This window comes from Otolemur garnettii, unplaced genomic scaffold (genome assembly GCF_000181295.1).
Source record: "Otolemur garnettii isolate 467f Iridium unplaced genomic scaffold, OtoGar3 scaffold00004, whole genome shotgun sequence".
In the NCBI taxonomy this organism is placed as follows: domain Eukaryota; kingdom Metazoa; phylum Chordata; class Mammalia; order Primates; family Galagidae; genus Otolemur; species Otolemur garnettii.
The window spans coordinates 9,407,796-9,431,667 of record NW_003852399.1 but is presented as its reverse complement, the minus strand read 5'-3'; the positions used below and the strand labels follow the sequence as shown (position 1 = coordinate 9,431,667).

The following is a 23,872-nucleotide window of genomic DNA, read 5'->3' as shown; positions in this document are numbered from 1 at the left end:
TGAGCTATAGGCGCCGAGCCGACAAAGAAACTCTTAAAGAAACTAAAATACATGGCAGAGAGATAAATGACACATGGAGAGAGCTGAATCAACGTATTTATTTGAAACTAGAATTAGCAATCTCCTATATCGTTAAGAAAAAATTTTAAGAGTTAACAAATTACTATCACTTATTTAGCTATTAAATATTAATTAACAAACTTTACAAATAATAATCCAAGACTGTCATCCAATCCAAGACTAGTAATCAGAAGATAGCATTCTGAAACAAATTCTCTGACAAGTTACATGCACCAAGTACTACTTAGCTAATTACTTCTATAGGCAACGGCCAACTACTCCAGACAGTGTTTGAATTGGAAATAAAAATAACTGACCTCTTACTTTACAAGTCAATCTTTCTCAAAAAACAAAGTCAAAGTTAAGACTTTTTTTAAAAAAAAATCATTTAATGAGGTAATGATTCAAATGAATTTAAAAATACTTCCTAAGCCTTCATCAAAATTCATACAAAACAATAATTTGTAACAATTTCTACAAATACTATCCAATGCCAAATTCTTAACATTTAAAAAGTTGGACTATACTGCCTCCTAGTGTATAGTTAACAAATCTGAATAAAATAGAAACTTTAATTGTAAACACATTGAAAATATTTATAAATGTTAAAACTATAATTTGTTAGAACAGCTATGGCATATATTATCAGAAGCCCTTACTACTTTTAATACTGTTATATGGAAATCTTATTAATAGTCAAAATAGAATACTTTGACTTGTAAAGTTTAAAAACACACTAGTTATGAAACAGAATGCTAAGTATTTCCTGAGAAGCAATCTTTGAGTACATTTTTATAAGATGGACATAAATGATACAAAATATATAGTAAAGCATGGAACTTCTAAATCAGGTGTCCTCAAACTACGGCCTACGGGCCACATGCAGCCCACCTAGGACATTTATCCTGCCTACTGGGTGTTTTTGCTGCTGTTGCCTGTTCTGCTTAGCAGGCGACTTGTCCTAGGGCCTGTAGTCCGGCCCTCCAACAGTCTAAGGAACAGTGAACTGGCCCCCTGTTTAAAAAGTTTGAGGATCCTTGTAATCTAAATGGTATGTCAGGAATAATAAAGTACTCCTTTCCTCTACTTTATCAAGAAAATTTTATGCAATACTACACCAAACAAATGGTGGCATCTTTACAATAGATATGTATTTTCATTCACTACTTTAGGGAAATAAAAGAATATCTCAGAGTCTAATAACACTTTATTTATTTAGGAATATACTTAAATAAAAAGATAAATAGTCTCCAATGGGGAAAATGTTCTCTATCCTTTGAGTATAGTTCAAAGGTCAGTTCTATCAAGAGTTAAGGAAGGAAAAAAAATTATAAAATAACAATGGGAGATTCTGTTTTCAGCAATTTTGAGAACTAAGACGTGGATAACAACTCTAAGTATTATTACTTAAAAGTAATCAACATTTGTGAAATTAGTAATACTGTCTATAAAAATACTGTTATGAACAATTTGTTTCCTTGTATAAATTTCTTTGTACAAATTTAAGTACAGTTTTGTTACATGATATATCACATAGTGGTAAAATCTGGGCTTGTAGGTATCTATCTTCTGAGTAATGTACAATGTACCCATTAAGTAATTTCTCATATAAAAATACTTTTAAAGCATGATACCAAACTGACTTCATGAGGCTTTGAGGTCCAAAATTGTACAAATTTCAAGTTTATGTTAAAGAAGTCTTAGGTTGATGTGGCCTACTTACCATAAGCAAATTAAATCTTATGTGAAGAAATTTATTTTTAACATAGGTCTGAAAAGAATTCCCAGATATAAAGTTCCAAGAAACATGAGCTTACCAGGTATAGTGAGCAGAAATAATAAATTGCAGAGCCACAAAACCACAAATATTAGAATCAGTTATAAATGCTAAGAACTGTTTATTTTGTGTAAGGAAATATCATAGAGAACCAAAATATGACAAAGGAACAGGAGACTCAAAACTGAAGAGAGAAAATGCTATATTCTGCAATGCTATTTCCAGACCAGCAAATCTGAAAATGAACCAAAAAAATAACACTTCACAAAAAGGTAACTGAAATTAGGACCTCAATAAAAAGTTTAATCAGATTAGACACAAGTGAAAAGGTTATTAGACAATGGGAACACAGGGCTAAATTATGGAGAATGCAGCACAAAGATGATGAGACACCAAATATGGAAGAGGTGGACTGAATCATGCCCAATAAAATGTGACCATCCACTGGAAGTAAAATCTGATTTCCAAAAAGAAAAAAATAGTAGAGCTAATAAATCCAGAAGTGAACACACCAATACTCAAATAAAAATATATAAGACCACAATGCCAAAGAAATCAGCTTAAACCATCCAGTACGAAAAGACAGACTATGTATAAACAAATAATTACACTGATATCCAACTTATCAACAGCAATAATAGAAGGTAAAAATCCATTAATAGCTTCAAAATCTGAGAGAAAAAAATGACTATACTAGAATTCTATATACAGCAAAAGCACCTTTCAGGAATGAAAGCAAAAGTAAAGATAGTTTCAGACAAGAAAAGTAAGTTTACTATTAGGAGAATGTGGCTACGGAAATGCCCATGGGAAGTACTTCAGGGAGAAGGAAATTTATCCTGACCTAGAAAGAAGAGTTACAAGAAAGAATTGTAAGCAAAGAAAATCATAAAAAGTCAATACCAGGGCAAAACAATAACAAGAATGTTGTTGAACTGGAATGGCTTTAAAAGTTTTTGAACAGAGGCAGTATATAGTTAGGGAGGGAGGATGAGTACAAGAATCTCCAAAGACCTTCATTTGACTTGCAAGAGAGTAAAGATAATAAATAACCCGAGACACACAATAAACAAATCCAATCCATCTGAATGAAGGCAAGAAAGAAGAGGGAAAAAAAAGTTCTAGCTATATGTTTTTTTTTTTTTCCTTTTTTTCACTGTACGACCCACTTCAGTGCCAGCAGCCTATAGGTAGAGGCCAGGCAATGGTTCGGGGCCAGTTTGCTCTGGCATGGGCCACTATGACAAGCCCACAGGTTCAGGCCTGTCAGAAATCCAAACCCATGCGTTAGCTATATGTTATTTACGACAAACCCATCTGAAGAAAAGGACCCAGCAAAGTTGAAACAATGGAAAATAATATACATATATGAGGCAAACACTAACCCAAAGGCAGCTGATGCAGCTATATTAATATCAGAAAAAATAGACCTCACAGCAAAAAGCATGATTGGAGAGAAACAGGATCACTACATATCAGCCCCAGTCAATTTTTCAGAATGCTTATAATTCCAATCTTAAATTTGTCTAAAACTAAACACTGAGAATACACAAAGCAAAAACTGACAGACCTATGATTAAAAAAAACAAAAACAAAAACAAAAACCTAATCTATGAGATTTTAATAATAAATAATAATAAAAATATTCTTTTAGATCAACAAAATGAAGTTAACAAGAAATCAGTAAGCATATAACGACATACTTAGCATGTGTGACAAAACATTTACACATACACATACATATATACATCCGTTGCTCTACCCGATCCTAGGGCATTTTTGGTGAACTCAGCACATACCAGGTGATTGTGCAAGTGTCAAAAAACTAAAAAGCATCAGAATTCTTTGAATGCAAAACTAATAAATAGTAATTAGAAAATACATAGAATTGAATAATGAAAATAATACTTATCAAAAATTGTGTATGATACAACTAAAGTAAAAAATTTATACCCTCGAATCCAAGCTGTATTAGAAGAGAAAGGAGATTGACGTAACAAGTGTCTTTGGTCTTTCTACAGATGAGAAATACAAAATACAACAGACTTACTGCCACGGGATCCCTTTGGTGAAGGCAAGCAGCTGTTACTTGTCTAAATCCTCCTGGGTAGCTGTTAAAAGAAGCAAAGACATTACAACTGGGCATAAGCTATGCTACTATACTCTTAAACCAATCATTTTTTATAAGAAGAAAACTAATTTAATAAATTGTTTCTGGAAACTATGCTTTTCATTAGTGTTGTCCATTAGTAATCTGTAATATTAGAAATGCTATTCTCTGTCAACTATCATTAGTTCATAAAAAGCTCTATGTGTTGGAAAAATTTCTTGGCATAACTATATTCCTGTCTGAATTTAAGTTATTCATTCATTATAATTATAAGGTAGTTTATCACTGCTTGATTTAAGAAAGAAACAGTAGTGGGCCAGAATATTTCCTGTTCTCTGCCAAATTAGAGAAATTTCCTGCATAAACTGGGGAATCAGGTCTGAAGAAAATGTTGGTAGACTAATTGGTTCTGAAGTCAAGTTCAGACCAGGTCTGGAATCTAGCTTTTGCAGTGACTCCCAGTATAATATCAGGCACCTAATTTTACCTCTCTACACATGATTTTGCTCACAGAAAAAAAAAAAAAAAAAAAAAAAAAAGAAAACAGAAAGGTATCATAAACTCTGCATGAAACCTTAAGATTACTTAAGTGAGATTTCTTCCATATGTTTCTATTGACAAAATTGGAAAACATGCTATGGATGACTTAAGGAACCACATTGTAGGTATCAAAGTTAAGAAATCATATTTAGAAGTTTGCTGAAAGAGATGGGTAATTTTCAAACTGATATTCTTCTGTTTCACAGAATTTCAGTTTTAGAAAAACAGTCTAAACTTCTATTCCCATATTCTTTTTCTCCATAGACAAAACTAAAACTTCTATGCTAAAGATCATCTCTCTGTTTTTAACACTGGGATGGCAATTTTAAAGCACAATGCCAGTAATACTGTATTTCAGGAGTTTGGAGTTTATCCTGAATTATCTGAAAAGAATGTAAAATTCTGAATAGGAGAATGACTAGGGTAATGCACTACTTAGGTGACTTCTACTAGTGAAAAAAAAATAACTATATTTCTTTCTCCAATATAGGATAACCTGGATGGAGCAATAAAATATTCGTTTTAAATGTTAGCCAAGGGTTTTTAATGCAAATTAATTCAATAAACACTTATTGAATGCCTTATCATTCTGGGTACTGGGGACATAAAATGACAAAATCCTATTCTTCTTTTTTTTTTTTTGTTGAGACAGAGTCTCAAGCTGTTGCCCTGGGTAGAGTGCTGTGGCATCATAGCTCATAGCAACCTCCAACTCCTGGGCTCAAGTGATTCTCCTGCCTCTCCCTCCCAAGTAGCTGGGACTATAGGTACCCACCACAATGCCCAGCTATTTTTTGGTTACAGCTGTCGTTATTGTTTGGCAGGCCTGGGCTGGATTCAAACCCACTAGCTCAGGTGTATGTGGCTGGAGCCTTAGCCACTTGAGCCACAGGTGCTGAGCTTAAAGAAAAAAAATGACTAAGTAAATTCTGTTGCTGCAACAAGTTTAAAGCTGTATTTCTAGTGCCAATACATTTTTAGATGACTAAAGAATCAGATGTGAAAGTTCAAGATGCACACATTTCAAACTCATCCAACCCCTAAAAATATTAGAAATGAATATTTATGAAAATCTGTACAAGAAATAATTTTCTGAGATTGGAAAGCAGAAGAAATTACAAAAGAAAAGATAGACAATCTACCCAAATTAAAGCATAGTAAATAACATCATGAAGAAAATTTATAAAAAGTAAAAACTTCAATAGTTGATCACTATTCTTAATAAATGTTCTTCAAAAGTAATAAGGAAAGCATAGAGACCTCATTATAATGGAAATGTAAACCAGATGCATATCAAAATAGCAAAGCCTTATTAGATTGGGGAAACGAAACATTCTTGCATGCTCTTATGCATTAGTAAACTAACGCCTGGAAGTACATTAAGTGAAAAAGTATATAAACTTATACATAAAGTCACCTGTCAATATCTATGCATTGGTTTCAGGATCTTCTGTGGATGCCAAAATCTTTAGATGCTCAAATTCCTGTTATAAAACGGCACAGAATTTGCTTTGTAACCTGTGCACATTCTCCTGAATGTTTAAATATCATCTTGAGATTACGTATAATACCCAATACTATGTAAATGCTATGTAAACAGTTGTTACACTGTACTGTTGAGGGAATGATGACACAAAAAAGCATGTACACAGTCAGTATAAATGCAATTTAAAATAAAAGAAATATTTTCTGATTGAATCCACGGATACAGATCCCATGGATACAGGGGACTGACTGCATGTTAAAATGGTAAGTCTGGTGAACTTCAGTTCCTCCTTTGAACTTTTCTATATTTTCTAAAATTAGCATGTAGTAAAAATTTTACAACTAGAAAGTTATATTTAGAATACATAATGGTAATATAGTGTTATGAACATAATGAAACAGTATGTCCAGAAACAAAAAGCAATCAACCCTACGGGTAATTAGGAAATAGGGTGGATAGCTCAGAAAAGAGAACATCTTAGCCAATTTTTAATGGATAAATAGGAGTGTTCCTACGAAACAGGGTGTTATGGCATTCCAGTCAAAGGAACAACATATGCAAAGGCAGAGAAGTCAGAAACAGCCCATGTTGGCTAAAAAGAGGGATAAACAGCAGCAGTGGCAACTAGGTGCCAATAAGCTTGTAAAGGAGTTTGAATTTTCATCTATTGGTGAGAAAGCTCGACTGCTAGGGACATTACCAGCTGATATTACACTAGCTGTTCACTATCAGCTGTGCTGTTATTGTCCTTCACTTGTAGTAATATTACAGATATTATTGTTATAATTACCATAGCATTTGGTGTCAATACTCCCCCTTATTCTTGTATCACACCATGTTATTCTAACTTTTCAAATTTCTTTACTGATCATCCTTCAATTTTATACAACTTGATTTATACATAGAGATTTGCCAATAGCAGCAATTACTAAAGACAGATGTGAATTCGGTTTTGTTAAGTTATATAAAGATTTGACGAATGTGTTTGAGTGTGTTTGAAGGGGAGGAATAGGCAAGGGCTGGCTCAAGGAAGCAGAGGAGTTATACCAAACATTTAAGATGCACTAGGGCAAGAAATAAAAAAGTAAAGTAAAGGTACAGTTGGAAATATAAGAATGATTTTGATCAAGAACGAAAGATCAACATTTCTAACCATACCTTAATTTGAAAGTATACTTAACTAAATTTGCACATGACCTTAAGCTGTAGGTTAACTAATACATTAGATGACAAAATAAGGATCTCAAAAGATCTTTAAATGCTGGTGGTAAAATGTAACACGTGGTGAACTTAAGACCCTGCAACTGGATTAAAATACAACTAAAGCACACAGGAAGGAGAAGACATCACTCAACAGGAGCATACTTGATAAAGACTTAGGCGACCCATTGTACTAGTAAACCGTTAGAACACAGGAATACATTTACCTAAGTCAACTTTTGAAAAAGAAGACTATATCTAGAGAACAGCAACCATTCCTTAAATATCTTGTGGACTTTCAGATGTTTAGGCTAATTCTAAAGATAGGATTAAGATGAATTATAAGCAGAAAGAAGACTGACTAAAAAAATAAGAATACTCTTGATCAGAGGATCCAAAGCTTTTAGGATAAAAAATACTATCAGGTAGTAGCTAGTATTTGATATAGCGTTGAGGGTTTCTTTGATTTAGTAAATCACATATGCAGTGTAAGTAAAATTAGTATTTTCTTATATTCCAACTTTTCAAAAATATTTTTTCTTTTAAATAAGAGTAATTGTATTAAAGTAACACATTGTAACTACCTATTTCCCTCCACAATGGTATTCTTACCCAGTATGTGAGGAGTATACTTTTTGTTCCCACTTGTTTCCAGAAAATGCAATGTGTCTTGTGTTCACAATGACAACATGATCTCCACAGTCACCTAGATTTAACAAGAAATAACAAAAATTATTGTATGAAAACCTAATCTTAATAAAAAGTGGCCTTGATTATTTCTAAAGCTTATCAGAGTTCAAACAACACATTAAAAAATAAAAAGCAAGTCACAGTATAATATTAAGAATCCTTTAAGAGATTTCTGTTACTTTTTCACATAATATTTAAGTATAGAAAAAGTTGGCTGGCCATTTGGAAAATCTCAGCACTGGCAGGTAAAAGAAATTTAATAAAGATGCCAATAACAACAGTGTGTTTTTAAAGGCAAACTATTATTCCCATTATTCTCCCCACTAATAATTATATTTCACTGAAAATTTTTATATAAAGTACCTTTAAATATCTGATACAAATTTTCCTTTAAAAATGACAGAGAAAATGAAAATAATACGTCTACAGATATAGAAAACGTATGTTTTACCAACTGGTAAATTGAAAACAAATGTGAAGTGTTACAACTGATTATTATTCTTTGTAAATTTAGAGAACAATAGAGCACTATGATCTTATGCTAAACTACTGTGGAAAGTTTTATCCAACTGCATTTAACTATAGTAGTTAAATTTAAACTGCCACTCTCAACTATGCTCTATAAGCATACTTAACAGATGACCTGAAAATCAAAATATATATAAGTATGTGTGTGTGTATAAATATAGCATTAATTTTCTAGTAAAAAGTATCTCTGACTGTTCATCTAAAAACAAACTAGAAAGAAACATGTAGTCACATGATTTGCTATAAATGATAAAATCAAGTAATCAGAAACATTTCTTAAATGTCTACCCAACTAGTAGAAAAAAAAACTTTAAAAGATTCTAGAAGCTTAAGAAAAAAATGTATAATGCAAACTAAAGATTACATTATAATATTTTATGCAGACCTCTGAATTTGAATGACAGATTTCTCATAGAGAAGTTCATAGGCCTTACAGGACAAAGATAAAGAAAAGAGGATAATGCAAGTAGGATTTCATCACTAGAGTGCAAAGAAATACAAAGGTGGGAAGGAATGAGGCCTGGGAAGCCTGCTGTTAGTGGCTAGAAAGGGTAGTTGACATTATTTGATTAATTAAGGGACAAAAGTTCCTAAAAATGACACGTGGTTGGCTACCGAGGCAGTCGGGCAAATGCACCAGAAGAGCAAATAAATAAGGTAAGAAGGTATCAGATAGACTCTCAAAATGCTGAAACTACCTTAGCTTTCATGCAGACATGTACAGCCAAAGAAATGAAGGTCCATTAAGATTAAGGGATTTGGCAGAGCTCACACACCAAGTTCCCTAACACAGAGTTCAGGTTCTTTCTGTGTCACCATTTAGAGGAAAAATTCATCTTTAAACTTTCCACTAAAACAGATTTTATTTTTAAAATGTGGTAGGCTATAGACCTGCACAAAGCATCTTGAGACACTCAAAAAACATTTATAGAGAACAAAAAGGATCTCTGAAGAGACATTAGACACAACACCACAAATCAAATGAAAATCAAATTCTTTCAAACTTAACATGTGAACATCTAATATAAAAAAAAGTTTCCTTGACATTTACAGAAAATATTAGATAATTCTAAAAAGCATTTTTCTACTAAATTCAAATAAAACTAACCAGAAATTAAATATTTCTTTAATTGCATTAACATTAACACAAAAGTCAGTATTTAAAAGACTGTAACCCTGGATATGATACAATTGTTTCTGTCTAAATTTCTGTTAGGTTAAATAAATATACAAAGTTTCATTATTAAATTTTAAAATTTATTTTAATTCAAAATATTAAGGGGTACAAATGTCTTTGTTACACAGATACTTAAAACCCCTTATAAATGGAAAAGTTTTCTATAATGCTTTACAAAGGTCCATTTGAGAAATAGTTTAATACCGCACACATATGTTCAGATATATTATTGGTTAAATATTATAGCCATTCCTAGAACTATGACTTCCATTTATAACATCATTTTTCTGAGAAATTATAGGTCAATGAGTTTTTCAAATAACTGTGTTTCTAGCAATTATCAGTCCATAATACATGCTTAATAAATGCTTATTAAGCCAAGTAGAAATTAACTCTTAAAACACAAAAGTTATTTGTAAATTGTAAACTTTTGCAATTTAAGTTTTGATTTTAGTGACATCTTGTGGACATGAGAAGTTGTGCTGATGTAAATTATACATTAAAAGCAGTGGAACAAAAATGCAGTCTTTAAAAAGTAAATTCCTAATCTAATAGGAAGCTGACAGGCAGCCACAACGACTCTTCTGGTTTTCCAGCAGAGTGCACATTCATCGGCTTCTAAGGAATGCTTTTGCCGTAATGACCTGTTTGTAAGGAAGCAAAACTTCAATTGAGTGGACTGATAGTGCTAAACGTGGGGATGAAAATTAAGTTACTACTATTAATTCCACTTTCCAGCAAATTTTGTCTCATTTGTATTTCTACAAAGACAATCCAAGAGATCTTATTTATTACTTGCAGATATCATTAAGGAAAAAACAAGCAGGAAAACACAGTGTAAGGGGCTAAGGATCACCACACTGAAGTGGAGTGGGGACTTTCCACATGGACCAAGAGCTGCCTAAGTTCTAGTCCCACTTCTACTATAATACAGCTCAATGCCAGTGGAAAGTCAATGCATTCTTTAAGTCTTAAGGAGTTAAACACTTCTATAAATTGATTAATCTATGACTATGCATTTTTCTGGTCTACCATAAAGTTTTTTTTATTTTGCAGTTTTTGGCTGGGGCTGGGTTTGAACACACCACCTCCAGCATATGGGGCTGGCGCCCTTTGAGCCACAGGCACAGCCTAAATTTTTTTTTTTTTTTTTTAAGAAAACAGACTTATTATTAAAGTGTAAGATTGCTGATCATCATTTTACTCATTATTCATCAATTTCATATTTGTTAACTTTCTTGCTTGTTAAAATTTATTTGTAATTCCCAAATTAGTGCTTTTTTAGTCATGCGTGGATATGCTCAGAGTGGAAAAAAATTTTAGTGGCTTGACATAAATGTTCTCAGCTAAGATTGAATATAAAGAGATGTTCTAACTTGTTTCATCTCTCACACTTATAAACAAGCATCCTTTTTGTTGTTTATTTAGTATCATGTTCTTGGCATCTGTATACTTTTCATTAGTAACTCCACTGTTTAAAATATTTCCCAAGTTGGTAAACTGAAGTGTTCTAAGGTGCGAGAGGGCTGTGATGTGCCTTACAGAGATAACATGTATGTGAGATAAGCTTCATTCCAGTATGAGTTATATAGCTCACTAGTGATGAGCTAGTGATGAGTGAAAGAACTGACTTTATACATGCGTGTATGTATAGTAAAAGAAGAGGTCTTTAAACAGAAACACAAAAAACAGGGTCACATACTGACTGGTGGATGAAAATGCCATGAAGAGCAGTTCAGAGAAACCTAATCCTTTATTTCCTCTAAAAGCAATGGTTCAATGTTCACCAATCCAGTCTTCTTTGTGATGTTCTGGAAATACAGGGAACAACGAGAACCGCCTGTACTCATAAAACATGTACACTGTTGGAAAGTGTCATTCTACAACCTACTTCTGACAAGAATCCTTCATTTTTTTCAATAACATACAAACACTTGATTCGTTATCCCCTCATTTGTATTGTCAAAATACATCTTGACACACTGTGTGCCCATAAACATAAATTCACAATTATTGCTTTATGTGGTTGTCTTTTAAATCAGATAGGGGAAAAAGAAATTTCAAACAATATATTTATTCTGTCTTTCATATTTTCCTATGTATTTACCTTTATTTGTGTTCTTATTTTTTCTCATAGTTTCAATTTACTATGTCCTTCCCTTCATCAAAAAAGACTCTCTTTAGTACAGTAATTATTGTAAAGTAAGTTTACTTATGATGAGTTCTCTCAGTTCTTTTTTTGTTTTTTTTGAGGGGACAGGGTCTCACTCAGTTAACTGCCCAGGTTAGTGTGTAGTGATGTCATTAAAGCTCACTGCAAGTTCAAACTTGACAAAGACATTGTACTTGATGCTTGAAAAAACAAAGGACTGAATTCTTAGAGTCATATTCTATACTTGAAGATTTCACAGGCTATAAGCTTGCTTTGATTTCTTAATCAAATTTTCATCAAAAGGAGAAAAAAGGTTAGAGCAGCAACTATAAGAAATAGAAAAAAATATATTAAACTAGTAAGAACAGATACTACACATGATCTTTGCCAAAAGGTGAAGAAGTCACAGGAAGTAGAAAAACTTATAAATCTTTGCTCTTGCTCAAATTAAATCATCTGGAATATTCTTCCTTCCTAGCTCCATAAATCCAAAAATTTAACATAGCTGAAATGCCAGAGCCCTGGCTAGAAGTATTTTCTTCACTTTTGAAAATGGAATTCTTAAATGCAAGCATTCACACAAGAAACATTTCTCACATTTCAAGTACGTGCCAAACACTACTATACGCACTGGGGATACAGCTATAAACAAAACAGGCAAAGTTCCTGTCTTCTTGGAACTTAGTCTAGTGAAGAAAGGTAAATAATAAACATTTACCTGTCAGGGAATACACGAATGCTGTTTTTTTTTTAAAGGTAAAGATAGAGAGTGAAAGAGTGAGCAGATACAGGAATGAGAGAAGCTTCTGTCAGAATATAAACAATAGAGCAGAAATCTGAAAGTCATGAAGGAGTAAGCCATGCAGGTATCTGAGAAACAGTAAACAGGCAGAGAACAGAATGTGAACAGCGTGTAGAGTTAAAAACATGCTCTATAGGCAAGTTAATAGAACAGCAACAGGCCTAAGTGGATTGCTCAAGGGATAGCGGTAAGAAATAAAATCAGAAAGGTAGTAAGTCCTTATAGGGCACTGGCAGAACTTTGACTTTTACTCGGACTTTCGTGTGGAAAGATAGCTGATCTTGGAGGAAAGCCTATATGCAGGCAAAGGCAGATGCAGAGAGATCAAGGCAGAGCTTTTGGAATAAAATACGATAGGCTGGGTGAGGTGGCTCAAGTTTGTAATACCAGCACTTTAGGAGGCTGAGGGGGAAGGATCACTTGAGGGCAAGGAGTAGGACACCAGCCTCGGCAAGACAGAGACACTGTCGCAACTAAAAATAGAAAAAAATAGCCACACATGGTGGCAGGCGCCTGTAGTCCCAGCTACTCAAGAGGTTGAGGCAGAAGGATTGCTTGAGTCCAGGAGTTTGAGGTTACGGTGAGATAGGCTGATGCCACTGCACTCTAAGCAGGAGCAATAGGACAAGACTGTAAAAAAAGATTACAGCAGTTTGAATTTAGAGTAGAAGGGACAGATAATGAGAGTTGCCAGAGTTCAGGTATATTATTTTATTTTTTCTAATATTATATATATACTATGCCTCTCTATATATTATAGACACAAATGCATACAAAGGATGCCAAGAAAATGTACATAGATTTTAAGAAAAAAAAAAAACAAGTTGTATTGAAAATGTAATACTTAATATATACCAATAAAAAAGATAAATACAAGCCACACTTGACTTATGCAATTACAAGAAGTGCTCAAAATATATCCATGGATAACTTTGCTTATAATGTGTATACATTTTTTTTGGTACCCTCTCTCTCTGTTTGTGTGTATGTATATACATATATTTATGGTTGAACAAAGTAGGGTCACAGATGAACCAGAGCCACTAAAAACAGAGATGCTATTAGTTAAGACGAGGAAAAGTATGAAAGAACAGGTTAGTTTGAATGGAGAAGAGCAGGAAACAAGACATCTCCAAAAGGACTTATTCATTGGAGGTGTCTACTAGGCACCCAAGGGGATCTGCTTAGCAGAAACTTTGTTATGTGAATGTACAAGATAGGGAAGATGTTAAAACTGGAGACATGAATTTGGGAGGCATTAGCACACAGATGATTTTTAGAGACACGAAATGAAATATGATCATCTAAGGAACAAGAAGAGGTCCACAGATAGGACTGAGGAATTCCCAATATTTAGTGAGAGAAAAACAATTGGGAGTTTAGAAAGTTGAAGATAGCAAAGGGGACAGAGAGTTATGGAGAAGGAAAAACAGAGATTGGCATGAAGGGAAACAAGAAAAGAATGTGTTTCAAGAACAAAGTTATCTATATGAAAATTAGCCTGGACTCCTCAAAAGGTTAATGTCAAGAAAATAAGAGGAATTTTCTAGATTAAAAGAGACTGTAAAGGAACATAGGAACCAAAAGCAATACATAAACTTTGGCTGGATCCTAGTTCAAACGAAAAAAAAAACTATTAGAAACACTCTAGGACTAGTAGGGAAATTTAAAAAATGACCTGGACATTAGACTACATAGTTAAATTATTTTCTCAGGTGTGACAATAACATTTTGGTTACATAGGATATTATCTTTATTCTTAAGAGATATATGCTGAAGTATTTAGGTGGACATATAATAATATCTGACACTTGTTTTTAAATGGTTGAATATATGGTAAAATGTTAACAATTATGTAATTCAGGTTGAACATATAAAGAAATGTACTTTAATTTGATCACTTCTGAAAGTTTGATCATTATTATTGAAAATCTCCATAATAACAGTAATACAAAAGAAAAAACAAACAACTCACTGGAAAATGGCATGTAATACAGAGTACAGCAGTTTAAAGTTAAGAGTACAAGGGAGAGATACAAAAGATATGCATAGACATTTCACAGAAGAGGAAACTGTAAAGGCCAATAAATAAATGAAAAGGTTCTTGCCATATTTGTAATCAGAAAAATACAAAGTAAAACCACAAAGTGAGGATTTCCCATCTACCAGAATAGTCACAATTAAAAAGAATGAAAATATCAAGTGTTTCTCAAGATGAAGAGTAACAGAAACTGTTATATACTGCTGGCAGGGCAGGACATTGGCTTAAAGACTGAATACCTTCCATGTACCTTAAAACCCAGTAACTCCTGTCCTTTGGCGATACCTTGGAAAAAATGTTTCCATGTGTGCACAGGAAGAAAGCATTGCTTGTAATGGCAAAAAAGCCGGAAAGAACACAAATGTTGAGTGTATAGGTATTTATTTCATCATTACAACCAATATTGTTCATTTTCTTTAAAATACACATATATTTTTATATATACCTTTATATAATAAAAAGTTGAATAAAAGTGTGACCAATTGCAGTAAATGCTGTTGAAAGGTCAAGCAAGATTAGGACTAAATACTGCTATTTGTATTTGGCAGGGAAAAGTTCAGGCAAATGAAGTCAATCAAAACTATAAGCAGAACTCTTCTGGCCTGAAAACTTTTTGTTTTGTTTTAGAAGAATGATAAAGAAAAGCAAATCTATTCATTCAAAACAGGAAAAAGTAAGCTTTATATACCAAGCTAGTTCTATATGTCTTCCCAGGCAAAAGGATTTTTAGAAAAGAGGACAAGATTATTTCCCTTTCCAAAAGCTCCTGAATTCAGATGCATGTCATGATGTGAAAAGACATGTGTAAAAGTGAACATTAAAATTCATGGTACAAGTCAAGACATTTCTGAGAGCAAAAGAAAGGGCTACTGGGCTCGGCGCCTGTGGCTCAAGCGGCTAAGGCGCCAGCCACATACACCTAAGGTGGCGGGTTCGAATCCCCAGCCCGGGCCCACCAAACAACAATGATGGCTGCAACCAAAAAATGGCCAGACGTTGTGGCGGGCACCTGTAGTCCCAGCTACATGGGAGGCTGAGGCAGGAGACTTGCTTGAGCCCAGAAGTTGGAGGTTGCTGTGAGCTGTGATGCCATGGCACTCTACCCAGGGGGATAGCTTGAGGCTCTGTCTAAAAAAAAAAAAAAAGAAAGGGCTACTGATAATTTTGCTGGGCAGTGGTATAAATTGGGTTTGTCCCAGACAAACTGGTCCATATGGTTGTTCCATGAATAAGCCAAATTCAGTATATTATGCTAGCGGGCTTTCTTTAAAAAATGGAAGAAAGGATCCTTAGAAAAAAAAGGAGGGTGGAGTGGGGAGGGTTCCTCAATGGAGTCCAGTCAAATTTCATTCAAGATTCTACTCTGGGATAAAAATGACGGTTAATGACAGGTCTCAAATGATACTTACTTCGTGGATGGTACACAGGTTTATGTAATCCTTGAAGTTTTATGCATGCCACAGCAGCAAGTTTGCCAGGGGGCTGCATTTTCCCATCAAGGAGATACCACATTCGAGCAAAAGTGGCCCATTGCTTGAAAAAATGAGAGAGGGAACAAAAAAAAATTCTAATTAAAATGGAAACACAGTAATTGAATTTATTATAATTCATTATTACGTACTATCACATGTACTTTATAGTTAATGTCAACAATTACTTTCGAAAAAAACTCACTAAAGAATTGTTTTGCTTCCATTTCTATTTCTAGCACAGGGGTCTCTTCTCATTATTCTGCAAAGGTAAACACAGTAATTTTCCCTGTCTGTTTTTCTATTAGTATGACCTCATGTCTTCTTAAAAACATTACAAAAATATATCCCCTTTACATTATAATTTATACTTTTTGTATCACATAGCATAAAATCTTAAGGAGTAATGAGCTCATAGGAAAGTAACAGCTGCTTATTAAGGTTTTCAAAAACATTTTGAGATTAGTAGGTAAACTATATTGAAACAGACTGGTTAATTTGAAATTGAAGTTGATTTCAGGAGTTCAATTCCGGAGAAGTGTTAAACAGAACAATGTAGTCGGGGAAATAAAGATGAATGACGCTGAATAAATTTAAAGTTTAAAAAGCTGCCTGAGGCAGACATCTTTAGGTTGCCTCAGAAATAGACTGCTGTTTTTGTAGTATTCATCAATGTCTTTAAACTCTAAGAATAATTCTAGCCCAGAATATCGGGACCGAATGTTTTCTATGCACATACACAAGAGTTTAAACAATGCTGGGTAAATTACAACTAGGATAGCTGAGTTTATTTATTTGTCTATATTTATTTTTATTATTTTTGAGTGTGACTCTGTCTCACTTTGTTATCCTGGGTAGAATGTTCTGGTATCACAGCTCACAGCAATCTCAAACTCTTGGGCTCAAGAGATTTTCTTGCCTCAGCCTCCCAAGTTTTTTAAATTTAATTATCATAAACTTCATACCAGCCTTTCCATAAGCAAAATTTTCCCTATTCATTGAAAATTAATAAATACTTCGATACGTTGACAGAAAAAAAAATACTTCGGCTAAAAAAATACAAATGTTGCCACAATATCAAATTGCTGCAAAAGTTTTTAAATGTTCAATTTTATTTCATGTATTTACCTCTTCACAGAGAGGCAACAAAGAGTCTGAGGAGAGAATCACACTGCAGCACTGGGCCGAGTCTTCTTAGACCAACAAATCCAAAACTAACTCTTCACCTGAAACTTGCTTCAACCTCACCTTTCCAGCTGTTCAAAGCAAAGGATCTTGGAATAATCCTTGTTTCTTCTTTTGTTATCAGACCACATTCAGTCCTGGAGGAAATTCTAATGGCTCCATAGGAAACAAAATCGGAACCGTTTTCAATATCCCACAGTTGTTACTGGCCTGATTTGTGCACCATCGCATCTAGGCTGGATTACTGCAATACCCCCAAACATGTTCCTGGCCTCTGTACTTCATTAACTCTCATTTCTGAACAATGTGTTTCGACCCAGTAGCCACAGTGGTCCTTTTAACACCTATGTTAGATCACATTACTCCTCGGATCAAGAACTTCCAAAAGAGACTCAGTTTACGCAGTCAACAATCAAATTCTTAAATGGTCTGCGATACCCTATGTAGTCCACCTTCTTTGACCTTCTCTCCTAATACTCTTTCCTGGGAAAAAGACAGGAAAAAAGGGCTGTCTGAAAAGAAGAGGAGAAGTGTACTAAAAGAAAAAAAGTGGTTGCCAGACTGACAATCTTTTTTTTTTTTGCCTTCCTTCCCAAAGCTCATCCTGGCCGACAATCTCAGCTTCCCTGCCAAGTAAGCTTCACTACTGAGTTCCCCCAAACATTCTCTGTCCTTCTGCCAGCATCATGAACGCCATCCCCAGCAAGCCACATGAGTCCCAGCTCACCTGCGGCGCCCTGGAGAAACTCGACATATTTTCCCCACCAGCCAGACCTTCCTTCCCTTCTAGTAGCCACGCCGGGTCACTCGGCAGTACTGGCTCGGCGGAAACGCATATACCTAAGCGTGACAGTTCCGTCAACACTCTTCTTTTTCTCCTTCATTCCTAGGTCCCTTTTGATCTCCCTATAGTAGCAGTTTCGTCATGTAAAAGTAAATAATACAATAATTGAGGAAATAGCTCCTGAAAACAACTCACTTGTTGGAAAACCGAGGAAAATCGACGGAGGACACAATTCCCAGCCGCCCCAGGCGATGGGAACCGGAAGCGCGTCACAGCGCGCGGTTGTTTAGATGTGGAAGCGGAGACTTCACACCCGGAGTGACCCCTGAAGACATGGATCGGTACCTGCTGCTGGTGGTCTGGGGGGAAGGAGGAATCCGGTCGGTGGCGAGTGGAGAGGCGGAGTATGGGCCAGAAGTGCCGCCTGTCGAGGGTACTGAGAAGCGGCCGGGTAAGCGCCAGGTTGAAAAAGGGCGGGAAGCGGCGGGGGAGAATTTTGTCATTGAGTTCTGCTGGGGGTGGGGGAGCCTTAATCTAGTTGTCCCTCAGAGCTATGAGTCTATCTGGGATGGATCTAATGAAGCCTGAAAAAATATAATTTTCCTGGAAAACCAACGACAAATCTGTGGGCTACAACATTCTAGCATTCACGCGTTTTGGGCACAATAAATTTCCTGTGCCTTAGTAATGGAATTTGCTGCTCTTTCAAAACGTATGCGTTCATTAGGTATTTCTGCTTTTGTGTTTCACATGCGCATAATACACAAAGAAACAAGATGGATAAGGGTCTTTTTGTCCAAGAGTTTATATTGTAATGGAAGGAGATATCCTTCGTTATCATAACAATCAATTTTAAATGATTTAAACTGTTTGCAATGGCGCTGCCTTTTGATGCTCCTGTCTAGACACTATATTGCATTTTATTTTTCATTTGTTTCGATGGAACAGGCATTTGGGGGAGGAAATGTATGTGTTTGTGTAAAAGATACGGTGACAGAGCTCCCTTTTTAAAAATTATTTTTGGGGGAGAATTTGGGATTTGTGTTATCTGGTTGGCATGTACCAATCAAAAGCCTTTTCTGTTTTCTCTCCCTTCTTTAGATTTACTGTATCAAAATTTAACAGATCTTGAGCGGTGTGTAGTTAGTTATTTTATGTACAACTGATTGATCTTGAGAGTCTCTCATGGTGAAATTGCTTAATTCTCGAGCCCTTTAGAGTTGATATGTCTTTTTCCTTTTCAGACTTAACAGCATCAAATGTTTATCACCTTCTGAAAAGAAACATTAGCGCTTCAGTTAATCCTGAAGATAGTACTTTTCCTGGTAAGTATAGCATAAACCTCTCTTTTTTTCTGGTACATCTTTTGTATTGGAAATTAATCAATTTGGTCACTTGGGAGTGCAAGGAGGTAACTAAGGGACTAGGACTACAAAACTAGAAACGACATTATCCCTTTCTTCTAATGCTTCAATATTGTGAAGTTGTTAGGAAATTTATGCTAGGCTGTCAGCTTGAGTTTTGCTCCCTTTATGAAATTTGCTTGTCCATTATGTCATTAGGAGAAGGATCTTGTCCTGAGTAAAAATACATTAATGATGCTCCCACACTGACTTCCTTACTATTGTTTTTCTGTTCTTAACTCTTCACTGATCCTCTTCAAGGTATTTCATAATTGCTAAACACAATAGTCTTTATTCTTACCTGCTTTGACTTTTTGAAGTATTTCACTTTTTTGACTGTTCCTTTGTAAAAATCTTTCCTGCTTTACTGTCAATTAACATTATACAAATGTATCTACTTAACCTTGTTATCTTCTCTTTTACTTCCTTATCTTATCCTTTATCTGAGAATGTTCCTTAAAGTTCCTTAAAACTAGAGTTTAACATCAGGAAACTGGAGGTGCCAAAACAAAGTCTTCAACTCTTCTGTCTAGCCAGGCTGAACCAACCTACATAGTCTTTGGAAAGTGAATTGTTTTCACTAAAATGACATGGATGGTTTTGTGGTACTCAATAGTGATTTAGTAGGTGTACTTTCATCATGTTTATGGGGGATTTTAATCTGTTTGAATTGATGACTAAAATAATAATATAGATTTTGAATTGTGATAAACTAAAGCAAGTGTATTCAACTTTTGGCTTGTGGGCCGCATGCTGATTTTGTGAGGATTTTTTTTTTTTTTTGCTTATGTGTGGTATGGGATATCATGAAAAGTATGCACTGACCTTTTTTTTTTTTTGACTAATCCTCTTTTATTAGTGTTTGTGTATTTAGTGTGTAGCCCAAGACAACTCTTCTTCTTCCAACGTACAGCAGAGGGAAAAAAAAGATTGGACACCCCTGAACTAAAGCATAGTATTCTTTGAATAAATAATTTTGTTTTATATGCAGATTGTTCTGTTTGATATTTTAACAGATTTAAAAAAAAACTATGTGTGTATATAAAACTTGGCTATATATTTCATAATTACTTAATTTTTAAGTATAGTATATATGCTGTGATGTCTGCTAATTTGTGATGTTTCTTCTAATAAGTGTGATTTTGTTTTCAAGCGTGTTCAGTGGGCGGTATACCTGGTTCCAAGAAGTGGTTCTTTGCAGTGCAGGCAGTATGTGGCTTTTATCAGGTAATACAAATTAAAAGACACCTATCTGTGAATGTCTTTGCTAATTGCATAAATCCATTATGTAATGCAATTTTTAAATTTATTAGTTTTGTAGTTCTGATTGGCAAGAGATACATTTTGATATGGAAAATGACAAAATTGAAGATGTTCTTCAAACAAATACTGAAGAATGTTTGAGTGCTGTTGAATGTTTTGAAGAAGAAGATAGTAATAGCAGGGAATCGTTATCCTTGGCTGAGTATGCTTATATCGTTTTTATACTTTATTTACAGTCTGTGACATTCGATAGTTATTTTACGCAATGAGGATGAAGATTACATATTTCAGCAATTATACTAAAGAGATTCTAATTAATTAAAATTTTTAATTCTTAATTTTGGAAGACATTAGGCAATTTGAGCCTTTTATCTGGGTAGCGTTCTTTAAAATGCAAAAATTGATATCTGAAAGTTTTTTTTTCTTAAACTTACATAATTTCAAAAATCATAAAAGTTATGCTTCAATTAATATGTTGCTTCCTTGAAGATAAATTCTGCCTGATAGATTGTAATTTAAGAGCTTACAAAGAAATGTTATTTAGTATTAATAGCTAACATTCAAACTAATGTATCATTTTTATTTTTCTATTTCAGGCTGACTTGTGTGATTTTACACATTCGATTTATGTGTATTTTCATATAACTTTTAAAATTCATAAAGAGTTTTTGAGGAATATATACATGATTGAGTTTTCTTTTAGGTTTTTTGAATTGTAGTCCAGTATATAAGTTGATCCAGGTGACATAAGTTGTGATAATAATATTTTTTCATGGAATATCTCATCTCTGATTAATAGTTAATACATTTGACTTTATTCTTCCATAACGTTAAATATTTCATGACAAAAGATTGCTTTTGTTTTGTTTTAGAATTCACGTATTGTAATACATTTGTAAATAACTTCAGACTTAAAACAGTTCATTTTCCTTTTTTCCAGATCATATTTGTTTGTACTGATTAAGGAAGGAAGGTCTTGTAGAACCAGGGAAAAGTTTTTAAACCAGGGAAAAGTTTTTGAACCAGGGATTGGTAGAAATGGACTTTAGCTATTTGTTTAACTTCTCTGGATCTTTGTTTTCTCATCCATAAAGTATTAGGCTCCTTTTAGATGATTTTTTTAGGGGCTTTCATACACCCTTAAAAGCTTTTATCATACCATTTGCTTTTCTACCACTATTATAGGATGACAAATATAAAAGTACATATTTCTGCTAAGTGACCTATTATTTCCACAAGAGGGAGCCTGAAAACTAGAGTTTAACATAAGATACCTTTAGTTTCTTTTTTCTTTTATATTTCATACATCCTATGAGAAATATCTTAAGTTTTTTAGATAATTGTGGGCTTATAATAAAGGATTGAAGTACCTTTATGATATATAATAAGCTATTATGAAAAAAATTTCACCATATGGACAAAACAAACAGGTTTTGAAGATTCTGAAGAGGATACCGTATTTTTCAGTAAGGGCTGTTAAATGCTATTGAAAGAAAAGTTATATCCTTCTTTATTAAATACTTAGCATTTCCTTTTAAGATTCCAAAAAATTTTTGATCTTTTAGTTAAGATTTATATTTAATATACTAGATATAATTTATGGAATTTTATTTCTTTTTTTTATTGAGTATGGGTAAGAACTTACACTCAGGGTTTGAATCATGACTTTCATACATACTAGTTATGTAACTTTAGGCAAGTTTTTTACAGTGGAGATATTAATAGTAATAGTGTTATACATCATGGGATTGTCATCAGGATCAAATGAGACAGAACATCTAGCCTACTTAACACTGTCTGGCACGGGGATGCTTTTAGTTTAAATTAACTATTACGATTATATGTAACATGTATTTGTATTTTTTTTCTAACTTACCCTTTTAGCCTTTATGAAGAGTCTGCAGAAAATTTGCATCAGTTATCAGACAAGCTTCCTGCTCCTGGTAATACGTTATGATTTCTTACAGTAATTCATATCTTATCTGAAACACTTTTTACGAATGAGCGATAAATTTATTCTACGTGAATCTTGAAATTCAAGGTGAAAAATAACTTCTTGGCTCGGCGCGTCAAGCGGCTAAGGCACCAGCTACATACACCTAAGGTGGCGGGTTCGAATCCAGCCCAGGCCTGCCAAACAACAATAATGGTTGCAACCAAAAAATAACCAGGCGTTGTGGCGGGCGCCTGTGGTCCCAGCTACTTGGGAGGCTGAGGCAGGAGACTTGCTTGAGGCCAGGAGTTGGAGGTTGCTGTGAGCAGTGAAGCCATGGCACTCTACCCAGGGGCTCAGCTTGAGGCTCTGTCTCAAAAAAAAAAAAAAAACAAAAAACTTCTTAATTGAAGTTGATGCAAAACGTATGTCATTGTTTTATAAAGTATTTTACTGAGACTTTACAGTTTTTCCATTGTTTTCCTGCAATTAGACAAAAATCAAAAATTAGATCTTAGAAAATTAAATACCCATCTCTGTTTCCTTATTTAGTTAACACTAAAGAAGAGTCTTTCCACTATATACCGTTGTTTTCCAGAGTATGTTCTATAGAACACTCGTCCTATAAACAAGTCCTGGAAAAGGTATTCTTTAAACTAGATAATTTAGATACTATTTTTAAATGGTGAAGTTAGTTTACATATTATCAGCTGGAATGTCATACAGTAAAAGAAGCCCTTTATTCAGTGTTTTTCTACTGTATGATAGTATTCTTAAAACTGTTTTTAATCTTAATCTTTAACCTTAAAGTAGTTTAAGATGATTTTAACAAAGTAGTTGTCTAAAATTTGATACAGTTGGGATCCACAAATAATTGTGAAGAGGATTCTTTTCTGAATATTTTCATCATTGAAGGTTATTATTAAGTAGATATTTGTTGTGTGTATTACTTGTCATGCATTGTACTAGGAGCTGAGTAGACAATAATGAATAAAGCACGTGTGGTTACCATAAAGGACCTTATAGTTTATAGTCTAATCCCTGTATTCAAGGAGATCATATTTTAGTACAAAAAGTCCCACTCATTTGGAAAATAAGTGAATGCATTGATAAATATATCAATTTTTTAAAATGAAATGTGTCAAGCTCAAAGTATGCATTAAAATATTATATGGTTACTCTTTTGGCCAGTTTGAATACTTTCACTAGCAAATTTAATTTGGTTTCTGGTTTTTTTTTTTTTTTTGAGACAGAGCCTCAAGCTGTCCCTCT

General features: G+C 34.0%; 2 protein-coding genes and 1 non-coding gene across 3 annotated transcripts in view; 1 reads left to right on the top strand and 2 right to left on the bottom strand.

The window, feature by feature from the left end:
• Positions 1-18,032, bottom strand: part of MRPL13 (mitochondrial ribosomal protein L13) — a 38,609-nt gene extending 20,577 nt beyond the window's left edge. Inside the window, exons 1-4 of the mRNA XM_003782376.2 lie at positions 17,945-18,032; positions 15,973-16,096; positions 7,786-7,879; positions 3,888-3,948 (exon numbers count right to left, since the gene is read on the bottom strand). Of these exons, the coding sequence (XP_003782424.1) occupies positions 3,888-3,948; positions 7,786-7,879; positions 15,973-16,096; positions 17,945-17,971 (306 nt within the window). The 5' untranslated portion in view covers positions 17,972-18,032. The remainder of the gene's footprint in view (positions 1-3,887; positions 3,949-7,785; positions 7,880-15,972; positions 16,097-17,944) is intronic.
• LOC111728061 lies at positions 2,992-3,123 on the bottom strand. Its single transcript, XR_002775470.1, has one exon. It is a non-coding gene; the product is annotated as a small nucleolar RNA SNORA42/SNORA80 family (small nucleolar RNA).
• A 236-nt stretch (positions 18,033-18,268) lies between the features above and the next one.
• Positions 18,269-23,872, top strand: part of MTBP (MDM2 binding protein) — a 60,968-nt gene continuing 55,364 nt past the window's right edge. The window contains exons 1-5 of the mRNA XM_003782378.2: positions 18,269-18,452; positions 19,246-19,326; positions 20,558-20,631; positions 20,718-20,869; positions 22,552-22,610. Of these exons, the coding sequence (XP_003782426.1) occupies positions 18,335-18,452; positions 19,246-19,326; positions 20,558-20,631; positions 20,718-20,869; positions 22,552-22,610 (484 nt within the window). The 5' untranslated portion in view covers positions 18,269-18,334. The remainder of the gene's footprint in view (positions 18,453-19,245; positions 19,327-20,557; positions 20,632-20,717; positions 20,870-22,551; positions 22,611-23,872) is intronic.